General features: G+C 41.6%; 1 protein-coding gene across 1 annotated transcript; it reads right to left on the reverse strand.

Annotated features, from left to right (window-relative positions):
• Positions 1–1,341: 1,341 nt before the first annotated feature.
• Positions 1,342–8,433, reverse strand: tnnt2a (troponin T type 2a (cardiac)). The gene is made up of 9 exons (XM_080763090.1): positions 8,407–8,433; positions 7,607–7,670; positions 7,014–7,130; positions 6,805–6,882; positions 5,942–6,052; positions 5,130–5,239; positions 4,876–4,966; positions 4,645–4,685; positions 1,342–1,599 (listed from the first exon to the last, which is right to left on the reverse strand). Exons 2-9 carry the CDS (start codon positions 7,658–7,660, stop codon positions 1,566–1,568), a joined length of 636 nt encoding a protein of 211 aa, XP_080619216.1. The 5' UTR covers positions 7,661–7,670; positions 8,407–8,433; the 3' UTR covers positions 1,342–1,565.
• Positions 8,434–15,040: the final 6,607 nt, after the last annotated feature.

Below are 15,040 nucleotides of genomic sequence, written 5' to 3' on the forward strand. Positions count from 1 at the left end.
GTAAGTCTTTGTATTAGGATGAAAGAATAGCAAAAGTAGCAGATCGACAAGCTCTAAACGAGTGGCTTGTTCACACTGCGTTTCCAGCTTGCAGATCTGCTACTTTTGATGCTTTAGTCGTTTAGTGTGACGCTTTAGTGTGAGCAAGCAGGCCGTTCATTCGCAAAAGAACACAAACAGTTAAAATATGGATATAAGAGGTTTCTGCAAAATGTGTCGTCTGCATTTTACCCGTCATCCATCCTTCCTGGTTGTTATGTAAGAATGTTGTGGAGGAAGGTGGGAAGTTTGTAGAACCACACGGCACTGACTGATGTGACATGAATGAACAACGCAGTGTCCCGGGGGTGGATTGTCTTCTACTTCAACTTGACTTTATTGTCACCAGTGGTGTACTCAAGTACACTGTGCATAATGAGTCATTTTACTTTTAGTACTTAAAGTATATTTTGGTTTGATTACCAGACTTTTAATTGTAACAGTCCGGAGTGTTTCTACATTGCAGTATACTTTTACTTAAATAATAAACGTGAGAACTTTTTCTGCATGTAAAATAGTCAGTGAAATACTTTTTGAATTTTGTGCAGCCTTCCCACAAGTTGCAGTTACAAAGCGTCTAACCACAGGTTAGACATTCAAGTTTCACCCCTGAGGTAGGCCAAATTATTTCCAAGAATCAGAATAGTTTCATACCACCATAGATCTGCATGCCAATCGATGTATTGTGGTTCAACCACAGGTCTTATCAAGTATCTTTCTAAAAAATTGTGGAATTGTGTTCCAACTACTGTCAGTTGTTCGTTCCAACTAGGAGACTGGAATGCCAGTCTTTTAGTAGCAGACAGAATGTTCTGAGAATCACAGATATAACTTTCACCAGAGCAAAATGAAAGTGACTCATTTGTTCTCATCTGTGTGAGTGCGTGCGTTTGTGTGTGTACGGTATGTGTGTGAGATGCCTAATCATTTGTGGTGTGTGTGATTGGGTGGAGGCCTCTGGGTGTTCCCTCTGCGAGCACATTTGTGTCTGAAACTTAGACATGTCAATGCTTGAGTTTTCAGGAAGGTCTGTCTCTCTGTCTCTGCTTCTCTGTCTGGTTGGTGGTTGCATGCATGACTTGACCGTAATGCAATGTCTGATATGATATGACCGCCTTTAGGTTTGAAACATGTTCATAAAACATAAACAACATACAGGTACAAGCAGAAAAATGTTGGTGGGACGTCACTGCTAACGTACACGACGTCAATTGAACAATTTAATTGAAATCGTTTTTTATTTACACTCACGCTTTACGGGAAACAAATCGGTTATATGGTTTAATTAAAGTACAGAGCAGGAGCCCACTGCAACAAGACAGACAGAAGAAGGGAGCATGATAGCAGGAGGAACTGTCTGGAAAGCAGCCCATGTTTGGGGCAGGCGAGGCAGCAAGGCGGGGCAGCAGCAGGTGATGCCAGGGTGGAGCTGCATGGTGGTGGTGAGACACACACAGCTTTGGAAGAGAGGCGATGGCTGTTTTGGGGCGGGGCAGGTGGTTGATCTGCTCCGTCAGCAGAGACTTTTATTTCCTCAGGGCTCTCTTGGTCCTCTTGGAGCTGTCGTAAATACACAGAGATTCATTCTCGGAAACTAGAGAGAAACACTTTCCCACAGTATGACTTCCAAAGGATCACACTCAGCACTCTGCAGCGATCAAACCCAGAACAATGGGAATGAACATTTGTGACATTTTGAGGCCACTACGGATTTCCCCGCCAGCCATGGCAAAGAAAAAAACACACACACACACACACACACACACACACACACACACACACACACACACACACACACACACACACACACACACACACACACACACAATTGTATAATACTTATGTGTGCTCGTACACATATAGTCATTAGTCATAGTCTGGAGGGATCCTTTGAAGAGTGGCAGAATGACAGGGGGAAAATGCGGGGAGGAAGTGCTTTGGCCTCAAAGTGTCATTGAATTACTGATGAGAAAGATAACAACTGTTATACTCTACTACCACATGAAGAAACACACACGCACGCACACGAACAGTGGCATGCCAAGCACAGTCAATGCACAACTGTCACGGCTTACTCTCAACAACAACTGGTAGAGGGGCGGCTGGTGTCTGTATGTTGGACATACTACACCGTCTAGTCTAGTGAATGTAAACTAAAAGCACATTGTGTACCGGCAGATATTTAAAGCTTATTATGATATAGTTTGAGTCCGACTTTTAGAGGGGCAGTATATTCTCTCTAGGTCTCTATTATACCAATACCTAGCTACCCATATCAGGTAGAGTAGGTCTATATATTGATATTTAGTAGGTGTGTCTCATATTACTGTACTGTACTGTACACTACAGTACACCACCTTTAGTAATATTTGCCAATATCACTTAGGAAATTATTTTGTATCAGTTTAAATGTGAAGTGCTGCTTGTACATCAGACATCATTCTTGCCCAAATATGAAATCTGTGTAGTCAGGCATACACGGCAACCGGTTGTGTTGTGAGTGAGGTCAGATCAGAGCTTAATTTGCTCAGCATGTATTATTTTCTAAAAAGTTTTTGAATTCCTCTTCATTCCAAACAGACAAAAGGTTTTAAGTGGCTTTCCTCAGTAAGAGAAGGAGATAGAAAACATAGGGAGTCAAAGAGAAGATAATACCAAATTACTATACCAATTAATTCACTATGTTTTGGCAACTGCACATAGGCATTTACCTCAATGTTAAATTATTTAACAACATTGATGTACAGTACAGTAGCCTAGGCCTAAATATCTATGTGCCATTTATCCTGTGTATCCTATCCTCCCACACACAGCCTTGTCCATTGTTGCCAGATAGTGCAAGAGAAACACCCGGTCAGGTCTAGTAAAACCAGCCAAAAGGAAGCAACTGGTTGGTGCCAAAATGGTGGTTTCTCTCGCAGAATCTGGCAACACTTTCACGCAGCGCGGTGAGCGCGCGCTCGTTGAACTTCCGCCGGCTGTCCTGAAATGACAACAAGAGTGACATAACCCCATACTCTATGGACATAACACACACTTCAGAACGGACGTTTGTTTTATGAATTTATGACGTCGTGGTGTACCACCTTTTAACTACTAACTACTTCTACTTTGCAAGTTTACGACAGAAACGTCTCTGTCTCAAGACAAGTGACTGCATGGTTGGTTAATTAGCCTAATTTAGGCTACACTACAGGTAGGCTATGTAAAGTAAACAAAGAAACCCGAACATTTTTATTTTAGTATCTTTACGTATGAAAGCTACAAAGCTAGGCTTTTAGCCTACACACTAAACTAATATATGAACGTATACGGTATTTTGTGTGGAAGGCGAAGAAGAGCCTGAAGAAGAAGCCTATTTTTGTCCAATTGGCCGCAGCTTCGTTTCCACGGAAACGACCTTCTATCTACCGTAGAGGCAGCGCGAGACACCCTCCCAGAAGTTGACCGTGACTGTAAAACATAGAGTAAGCTGTGAGAGGCCAAATGTTTTTAGCATCACATACCATTTGGAATGGGTAGGTAGGTACCTACTAGCTACTACCAATATGGATGGCACAGTGGCAGAGACTGAGAGCGACACACAACCTGCCAACATGTCCATCCATCCACCCAAGACTGCAACAGACAGTGGAGAAAGCTGGAAACCAAGAACTTGATGAACCAACCCCATCATGACATCATGTCCCCCAACCTCCAGTATGAGGTGAGTCTCTGACCCATCCTACTGTATCTAGCAGTAGCCTACACTCATTGGTCTTGGTTAGCCCAACATTTTAGATTCTCGTAGAGGTTTTTTTCGATTCTGACGAAAAAAACCTCCACGAGAATCTAAAGTTTTGGGCTAGGTCTTGGTAGGTTAGCTTGTCTGTAGAGGTGTTGACACTATTATTTACCTGCCCCTGGCAGGTAAATAACACTTTCGGGCAGGTGGAGTTTGCTTTCAAGTGTCCCGACAAGTTACACAACATGAGATATCTGTCTGAAAACAGAGTGCTCTGTCTTCTGGTCTGTGGAATGTAAAATAAGAGCACTGTTTACCTATAATGTGCTGTTTTCACTGTTGCTACTCTTAAAAATATGGTGTGAAGTCCAGATTATGTAGGTACTGTAGCCGTAGGCATAAAAATTGAGGTATGACGTTTTTTTATCGCACAGCCCCAGAACGTAATCCAGATGTATCTGTCATTTTATAATGGACCATTTACTTTTCGGGCAAGTGCGCATGACCTTTGGGCAAGTAGAACATGAGCTGTAGGCTAATTGTTGCCTGACGGGCCAAGTGCCTCTGAGACCTTGGTGTCAACCCCTGTGTAGATGTAAAGGTTTTGTAGAATGTGTAGGCTAATTTGCAAAAAGTCTAGCCTGTGTGGGCCAATTGTGGCAACGGAAGCTTACGTAGTCACCATTGGGCAACTCAGGCAGCTGCCCCGCCTATAGCTGCTGAAATACTATCTGCCCTGTCCGTGCCCCGACATTTTGCTCACCCTACCTACCCATGTGAGTGTGTGGCAAGAGGGCAGAATTTATGAAAGCCGCCGTGGTGGCTTTTCCTTCCTAAAATGTATTATTTATTTTTGAGTGATGCATTGAAAATGTTCTCACTTTTTCTGGTGGTCGCTCACACGATTCCTGAGCACATTTATCTGAAACACAAAAGAAACAAAATGATAATCAACATCGTATGCGGCACTTCACTGTACTTTGTGTACTTTCAGTTCTGCTATTTTCGGCTAATGTTCCCCATCACACAAACATTTGGCGGACCTTAACTCTTGAGGACCCCCGGGGGGTCCTAGACCACCTACTGTGTGGTATATTTTACGTAATACTGACCTCATATTTCTGTCTGGTTAAATGGTACTGTAAGTCAAACTTCTCAGCCTCTAGCTGGTGCAGCCATTCCCACAGCTCCTTGGCTTTGTCCCTGTGGACAACAGACACAGACGATCATATCTTGACTTGAAGTCAAGTGTTATTTTCATCAAAGTACAAGTCCTGTTTAAAAATAACAGATGCAAGAGCCCCTCACAAAAGCCTTATATATAAATAATATTATTTTATCACTGGCGCTGCATGGCTCCACTCACTTGATTGACTCCTGGTTCAAGTGCTCGATCTCCTGACATTTACGCCTGTCGTGCAGTATCTTCTTCTTCTTCTCTCTCTCCGTTTGCCTCTTTCCGCTCCGCTGCGCTGCCTGTGACAAGAGGGAGAAGGAGGGTCATAGAGCAGTGATTTTTTTGTCTTTGAGGGGGTTCCAGGTGGTCCCCAGCTAAATGATGGAGAGTTGGTAACCTTGGCTTAAACCAACTGAACTTTAACTTTTGAGAGCGTGAAATTAATTTGAGTTTAATTTGACACTCTCAAGAGTTAAATTATTGTTAAACATCTGCATTACTTTACAAGAAGTCTACACAATTACGCTAAAGATAGAAAAATAATTGTTATTTTGATAAACTTTTGCCTGTTGTCTCTCCTATGGTACCAACATCAGTACAGCATGGAATTGTGGACACAATTATCCAATGACAAAATATTTTTTAGTCTTGGGTCTGAGAGGCTAAATCTCATCAAATGGTGGTCCGTGGCTCTAATGACGAATGGACCTTGATATGAAAAGGGTTGAAAACCACTGGTATAGAGGTTGTGTCCAGTCTACAGCCTAAATTAGGCTTATAATAATTTATAATGTCACTGTGGAAATACAAAAGGTGATTCGATTTTAGTTGAAAGTCTGTTATTTTCTAAGTGCGTTGTTGTACCGGAAAGTATACATATTTATTTTGTAGCAAAAGTCCCAGGGGTGTTCACGGGCTCTCCTATACTCACTAGTGCACCACCTTCTAGATGTAGCTGCGTGTAGCCTCCAAAGGGCTCTCCTCCTAGTATCTATACTCACCACCTTCTGCATGTAGCCTCCAAAGTGGAGGCTGGTTAGAGTTTTATTCTTCTTAGCGTCGTCGCCCGCTCTCTTCTTGGCTGCCTCCTCCTCCTTGCGAGTCCTGTCGTCCTGGAGGGAGAAGAGGGATTAGAGATGCTTGTGTGAGAAATATTGTTCTAATATTGTCTCCCATGTATTGGCAGTCACTTGTTTAAATGGAGCCTGCGTTTGTTCATATAGGGGCACGTTAGTCTGAATGCCTTAGCTGGAATCAGCTGTCAGTCAGCTTGATTGCCTCAATCAGTCTAGCATCCTATTCGTCATTCACATCTCAGCTGACCGTTATGTCACACATCCATACTCCAATCAGAGCTTGCGCTCTTAACAAAGCAGAATCCTTTAAATACGGCTCTCGGCTACTACTACAGATTGAAATGCATTCAAGTTGTATGTTTCAAGTTTCCATGACTCAAGTTAATCTCATTAACTTGTCTTAATATGTGCCTGTTCTTGTATACCCATGGGGGGTTTTGCTAATGATTTGGTTTAGCATGCTGCTTAGACAAAATTCAGAGAACATATATCCCATAAGCAGAGCCTATAACCCCATTCAAACAGTTTGCCATTTGTTGCAATAAATGGTTAATCTATTCTGACGTGAGTGTGACATGAGTTTCCTATCTGAAATGGAGTCTGCGTAGTGTCTAGCGTATATGCAGACAATTGTGATTATGATCTTGGACTTGTAGTAGATCTTTACTCTGATATATTTGGATTTTGACATGATTATGTCTTTAACTGATGTGATGTGAGGTCATTCAGTCTGTGCCGAAAACACTGATGCATTCATCATACAGCAACTTGGTTCAGCCATACGTTACCTCCAGACGTTTCTGTCGTTCTTTATCTTTTTCGCTGCGGATCCTGTGCTGCTCCGCACGCTCTGAGCGACGCTTATCCTGCAGAATGCATCGTTCAATTTTATGATCAAATCCCAATCCTCAGATGGATGTAAATGTATATACTGTATGTATGTGTGTTGTGGATATCAGATTTTGTGTGTATGTGTGTGTGTGTGCGCGTCACTCACAATCCTGTCAGTGAGATTAATCAGCTCCTCTTCCTCCTTCTTCCTGTTCACAAAGTGAGCCTCGATCAGTGTCTGCAGCTCCGTTAGGTCTTTCTCCATCCTCTTCCGGTGGATGTCCTGTTGAAACAGCTAGGTGTTCACTATAAGTCTCTTGTCACTAGCACCAGGGCTGCATGTACAGTATGTGCAGGGGCTCCCTCAACTAGACTCAATGGAATCGATGTCAGTTCTAGATTGACCCCAATAAGAGAAATGAGGCTGATTAAAAAAAAAAAAAAGTCTTCTAAATCCTTTAGAATAGCTATATATATCATTGATCTTATATCCGTGTTTTTTCATAAATGAATGCCTTACTTGTTCGTACTACAGTGTCACACAAAAGCATCAAAAGTAGCACATATACACGCTCGTGAAGCGAGTGAACGTGTAGATGGTGGCGGCTGCTTGGGGAAACGGAAGGTTCCCGGGCTGCCCTCCCCCTGAGTTAGTGCTGAAGTGTTCTTGAGCGAGACACTGAACCTCCAACTGCTCCCAACGAGCAGGTTGGTGCCAGCCTCTCTGCTTATTGGTCTCTGTAGTCTGGTAGTACTCACATCAAAATCCACCTTTTCTCCATCCGGGATCTTTGGTGGGATGAGGTTGGGCATTATGAACGGCCTGTGGATTAAAATAAAAAAAAATAAACTTCCCAAATAAAACAACTGTTAAAAATGGGGTTTGCGAAAAGGAAAATGTATGCCAGTAAAATTAAAGGAAATAAATGAATGTCAATGCACTGTATAGTATACAGTATTTATGAAATAAGCTGAAAGAGACTTGAACACTTTGAGTTTATCTTGTCAGCTGAGCAGTGAGCGCCTACGGCCAAGAATGGAAAACACAAAAGACACACACCTGGCTCCAATTTAACTTGTACAGCTATTTTCAGTGATGCAGTATGGTGTGTGTGGAAAAAATGAGGGGGCCCCTGCCCTGAGGGACTCCAGTCAATGACTTACTTACAGTATAGTAGTACAGTATATAGTATACAGTATACTGTAGGTTGATGTTTTTAAAGGAGGCGTGATTGGAGGATGTGAGTGTGTGCTACAGAGACAGGAAGAAGGGAATGTACTGTGAAAACATGATGCGGCCGGGCGGTCGTTAATCTCCGTGGATGTGGATGACAGACAGTATGTAAATGAAGAGTGTTGGCAGGCACATAATGTCACAGAAAAAAAATCCGCCCTTCATGCATCACAATGCGCTGTGAGATCGCAGATCTGCTGTATTTGCTATTGAAAAATCCTAAATAATATAATTGTGATAATAAGTGTGTGTGTGTGTGTGTGTGTGTGTGTGTGTGTGTGTGTGTGTGTGTGTGTGTGTGTGTGCGTGCACGTGCACAACGTACTTGTTGAACTTGGGTTTAGCCTCTTCCTCTCCCTCTGCGAATAAGAATAAGACAGACAGGATTCCATGCACGTGGGAAATCCCAGTCAACAGAACACAACTCACAGAGAGCTGACATTAATCTCACATTGTAATAATAACTGTTATGTGTTCTACACAGAGCTGTACACAGAAACACAGTCAGTTAATCATGCAGCGTGACATGTGCTGCCTCAGTGCACATGACTGATTATAATGATGATGAGTGAAGTTGAACCTGGCTGACAGTATCCAGCCATTCCAAACCAAACAAGTCCTCAACTGTTCATGATACATCATTCTAGGGTTGCAACTTGCAGCTATGCATTATTTTCTTTTTTGATTATTCGAATAATCAAGCATGTATTTTAGATTATTAGATTGTTTTAATAAAAAAATTTACGATCTTTAATATATCAACAAATTGATTAACAACTTAAGCAGTATTCGTGTCGGTGTCATGCAAAAATAGTGAAAATTCCTGTTCCTGTTATTGACATTTTTGGATACCTTTCACCTATAATGAGTTGACATGCCTAAAATAAGGATTGACTATTAATCGGTTATCTTATTAACTTAGATCAATATAATCAGTTAAATGGGTTAGTTCAGTTGGGTTGCACCTTTCAGTATTACCTCCACCCTCCTCTCCTTCCTCTCCTCCATCTGAAATGAAACAAAGCAAGCAACATACTGTAGATATTGTTTTAAAAACTCATAACTCCAGTTGATGGCAGAGTCCACAGTCCACACCAAAGTATAGTCATACTGACAGTCTGACACTGTCACACTGGTGAATGATATACCATAGATATTGATATAGTATACGGACCTTTAGTTGTGTGTGTGTGTGTGTGTGTGTGTGTGTGTGTGTGTGTGTGTGTGTGTGTGTGTGTGTGTGTGTGTGTGTGTGTGTGTGTGTGTGTGTGTGTGTGTGTGTGTGTGTGTGTGTGTGTGTGTGTGCAAAACTGTCTATGTGCGTACTATATGTGTGTTTTTTTTTTGGGGGGGGGGGGGGGGCATTGACCATGGTGTTGGTATGTAAATGCTGGTGTTTCAGGAATGCAAACGGATAAGATGCTAGAGAGCAGAGAACATGATGAGAGGAGAAAGATCACAAGAGCAATGATAAGGTGTGTGCATGCGTGTCCTTCTGTTGTCTTATCAGAAGTACACACAGTATGGTGGTGAGAGATGCCTGCAGCGGGAAACGATACTGACTAATTTTAACTGATCTGTATCCCAGTTCAGAGCACACTTAACCACATTATTGGGTGGAGTCTGATGGGAATCCTGACTGTGTAGCCACTGACTAAACGGAGAGTGTGAGTGACACTGTACAAATTCACACAATGCAAGAGGGATTAGTAGGACGGACGGACGGACAGACAGACAGACGGGCAGACAGACAGACAGACAGACCGAGAGACAGACCGAGAGACAGACATACAGAGTACAGGTATAGGAAATAGACTCCGCCTGAGTTATACAAGTGCAGAACTGTCACATTCCAGACTAGAGTGCAGCGTGCGCACGCGCGGAAGATAATTTGAGTGTCTGTCTGACGCAGGCATGCACTCTCTCGTCTCGTCAGCGACACTGTCAGTAATCCTTTTATCCTGCTGTTGATTTCACGGCTGTACAGTATGCATAATATGAAGGCTTCATTCACCTTCACCAGGCGGCCTGTCACAATTATTACATAATCGCCTAATCGCAATTATTTGAGATAATCGTCAACATTTTTCAAAAATAGCAGAAGTGTACAACTTCTTTGCAGGCATGCCCGAATGGAATCTATGCAGATGTCAGAACAGCATTGTGATGTCAGAACAGGCCAGCTCCATATATTGAGATCTAGAGGCCCTGTCCAGAGCCCGGGCAGAGGCTTTTGTGCGTGATCCACCTGAACTGAAGCATTATACAAGTATTATAAAAGGGGAGGGGTTAGGGGAGGAGATGATATTGTGATGTGACTATACCACTGTCATTTCGATTGGGCCTTTTCACCTGGGCCACGATTGGGCCTTTTGAGAAACCAAAACTACACCGGGAAGACTTATTTATTTTCCTATTCTAACCACACCTGGGGGTCTATTAGAGTAATATGAACTCCATAGACACATACAAAACAGAAAAAGTTAAAACAAAATCACGGCACTCTTTAATTTCAATTATTTGTGTGATGATTAATCGTCAGCTTGTGTAATCGTGACAGCCCTATAGTATACCTTCACCCTGCTCTTCTTCCTTCACTTCTTCTTCTTCCTCGGCTGCCTCCTCGTCTGCCGCAGGCTCCTCTACCTCCGGGGCCTCCGGGGCCTCTGGGGTGGGATAGGAATTCCACGAGAACAGTGAGATATCTCACTGTGCAATTTCCCTGGTGATGACTGATAGCTTTTGTAATAATGACTCGTTGACTGATTGATATTAATACGCTGTGTCTTCCCTTTCAATGACCTCTGTTGTGTATTTATAATAGTGGCAGTCGAAATGGGCGGGTGTGTCCTTTTAGAAGTGATGGAAGAAGTAGGCCTACTCTCATGTTTTACTTAAGTAAAAGTATCAATAATCCATAAGTACTCGTATGCAGAATGTTTTTCTGAAATGTCTACAAAATAAAGCGGCGGAGAGGTTAAGGGGTTAAGGTATGTTTTCAAAACGTGCATTCACTTTGTAGATTTGAATGATATTTGAATAATGAATCATCAAAATCAGCAGTAACTAAAGTCTTCAAATAATTGTAGTTGAGTAAAAGTACAATATTTGTCTCTGAGATATATAGTAGAGGTAAAATTATTGAACATTGGAAATACTCCAGTAAAGTAAAAAAAAAAGATACCTCAAAATTGTACACAAGTGCAGCAAAGTCACAATGCAATTGAATGCATGATGGGGCTTGACACATTGTGACTGAGTAATACCCAGCAATCTGTCTACTGTCTACTGTACTGTATGTGACCTTGGCAGAATAGCTGACTGTTCACTTCAGCGTGAGCTACCTAGCTCTGGCATGCATTAGAGATAACACTAAAGTAAGTGTGTGTGTGTGTGTGTGTGTGTGTGTGTGTGTGTGTGTGCGCGCGCGCACGTGTGTGTGCGTGTTGTGTACGCTTGCGAGAGATTATGTGCCTTTTGACCATCGGTATGAAATAATAGATTTGAATGAAGAGCTGCATTAGTGAACAAAGCAGCAAAAGCAAAGCAATACCTTCTTGAACCTCCTCCTCCTCTGCCACCTCCTCCTCTACTACCTCCTCCTCCTCCTCCTGCTCTACTCCCTGCTCCTCTGCTGGGCAAAGCATGAGTTGGATTAGCACAGCAGCAAGTAGGGCTGGGCAATTAACGGAAACATATACTGAAACCCATATTTAGAACCAATACAACCGACTTGTAACCGAATAATCGAGATTGAGATAAGGTATTTTGTTTTATTATATTTTTCTTATGAACGAATTCACACGAAACATGGAATAGATATTAATTTGTTATCGACTAAATCGTTTAATCCGATCAAGCACTTTACAACCCTGTATTATACTTTGTTGTACATGGGTGGCGCAAAAGTAAATAGTGAAAATAGGCCATCTACGTGCTTGTAGATCTATTTTCACAATTTCTTTGAATAGTAATCACGATCGAGGCCAACGTTTGAAATAATGATGATATTGATTTGAAGTCGTATCAGCCCAGCCCTGACAGCAAGTTAGCTAGGATGGACGTAATGAGAGAAAACACCCATCTCCATCTCCATCCTCATGGCAACACGATGAGAGACCCTTTTGCACGATTCATTCAAATGGAACCGATCGTCAATCACTAAACAGCCTTGTGAATGAATACTTTATGCACGTGATAAACAACAACACGTTATCACTAGCACGGTGATGTCACAACAATGACGATAGCTCAAACACAGTTTCTTCTACCACATGCATGTAAGACAGCAAATTAACATGAAGTACTGCTTTTAAAGGACGACTTCAGCCATTTTCAGCCTAGAATTGGTGCTCACTAATGCTCATTATTATAATATGGTAAAATAGTTTTACTGTAATGTCTGTGTCTCAGAGGAGGGCTGTGGAGTGTGGACAGTTCACAAAACCACCTACCAGTGACATCATCAATGGGGAATCCAAGCTACTAGAAACCTAGATGCAAAGACGAATGGGAGGGTGTATCATTTGGAGCAGCTATACATGCATCATTGCGTCTTTGCATCATGTCGCTGGCTTCCATTGACAATGAATGGTAGACTGTATCTTTGCGTCTGCCCGTGGAACGCAACATCAGGCTTTCTATTCCTGGGAGAGAAAAAAACTGCCTAATGATGATATCACTGGTAGGCGGGTTTCTGAAGTGTCTCCTATTAGACACAGACAGAGTAGCATTTATTTCACCATTTTATAATAAGGATAAGTGAGGACCAATTATTTGAAGATACTATAGGTTGAAAATGGTTGAAGTAAGTCGTCCTTTAAGTCATTCGTGGCATTAAACAAAGCCTACTTAGTCAAAGTCAGACACGTGCACCTGACTCTACAATCTAAATACAGCGTTCAGAGAGGTAGTCCTACAGTATTATATACAGTATATACTACAGTATATACCTTCTTCAATGACTTCCTCTTCTTATCGAAGTAGCAGGTAAACGTACAGAGAGAAGGAATATGAACATACTGTTGTTAGTCACATGAACGTAGTGGGAAATGCAAATACTACCGGTATACTAGAACAGAAAGGTTATTGTTGCCTTGCTCTCTTTGGACGGCAAAGTATACTGTTACAATATACCTTGTACACCCAAACCATTCACAAGCAAAGGAACGTGTTAAATGTAGTGTACTGTATGTATACATTCTACAGTATACATCACACACACACACACACACACACACACACACACACACACACACACACACACACACTCTGGGACTCTACCCCCACAGAGTCCACTCGAGTCACGACTTACTACAATGCAATGAAATACGTGCATTATACTCATATTATGAGGAGCCCACTCACATTACTAGAAGAGGACTCTCTGGCACTTTTAGACGGCTATCTTGTTAAGTAACGGAGAGCAGCTGATGTACCTCTGTACCATTTTGTACACACCACTGTGCAGATGGTAACCAAATGGACCCAGTTCCATGCGTTACATTTGTATAATCTCAGAGTTACATGATGCGGGTGAATTAACACTGAGGATTTTGTAACTAACAGATAGTTGAGTTGAGTTTTCCCAGCAGCCACCTGTCTATGTAAACAAATGGCTCTCATAGATATCAGTCATGCTTTCAGTTCTTACCTTCTGCCTCCTCCCTGTCAACACACACACACACACACACACACACACACACACACACAGACACACACACACACACACACACACACACACACACACACACACACACACACACACACACACACACACACACACACACACACACAGAGACACGTACACTACATGAATGATTGGTTCTGTCATCACAAAACAAAGATACTAGACTTCTGTGTCAATAATATGGAGGAAGATACACATGTCTATGCACAGTTTTAGTTAGTGTACAGCAATGTTTAGCTCTCAAAGTCACAAAGACAAATCATAAGTGAAGGTTGGTCAACTTCAGTTTACAACAAGGAAAAGCAGTCTGGCAAGGCCAAGATATGTACTGTACATTGTAAAATCCACATCATTTTTTTAAAGAGTTAACGTTCCCGATTTTCCTGCACAAATATGTGGTAAATTAATTCATATTACATTAAGAAATGCGGACATTTGGGACGCACAAAATATACAAAACAAAAAAACAGAAAATATATTTGACTCACTCCTCCTGCTCCTCAATCACTTCCTCTGTGTCTGACATGGTCTGCGTTCAGTCTTTCGGCAGTGAAACCTGGACATCAACAACCAAACAAGTGCTCCATTCACTCAGCTCTACACACTCACAGTGCTATTATATACCCATTTGTTGCTGTGTAAGGGATTATTATTTATTTGTATGTTGACATAAGTGTAAAAGAGTTCTATATTCTGAGTAATCATTGCTATATAGATTAGTTGTTCAATAACAGGGGTCTCCCTGTTGTCCATCTCTTTAGTAAACAGAAAATAGACTGGGATACCAATTAGATCCAATCTGGAAAGAGAACTCATGTAGGACATGGAAATGTGATGAAACAATGATGGTGCTAGTTTACTATGCAGATATATAATAATATAATGTGATTTAGAGATGCTAGGTTCATTGTTCATCTGGTATCCAAGCTTCTTTGAGGCACTATATTATTCTCTGTACCATTCTCTTGTTTGTTTCTTCACTAGATTTCATACTCTGCATCAGATTTTGCAGTTGTAAGTGGCTTTGTATAAGTGTCTGCTAAATGTAACCGTAAATTAAAAGCTTTTAAATATATAGTTGTCTCTCCTAATAGGATCATTAGAATGGTGTTTCCCCCTGAAAATATATGTTCTGTTTACTAGACATCCTGGATCGACGGGGAGACCAGTTACTGAACAAATACTTTATAGCAATAATCACTATAAAAAAATAGAGTTTTAACCTTAAAAAAGGGTTTAACCAAAATATAAAAACCTTTAACTTAATCAG

Source organism: Protomyctophum bolini, assembly GCF_963924005.1.
Source record: "Protomyctophum bolini genome assembly, chromosome: 5".
Taxonomy (NCBI): domain Eukaryota; kingdom Metazoa; phylum Chordata; class Actinopteri; order Myctophiformes; family Myctophidae; genus Protomyctophum; species Protomyctophum bolini.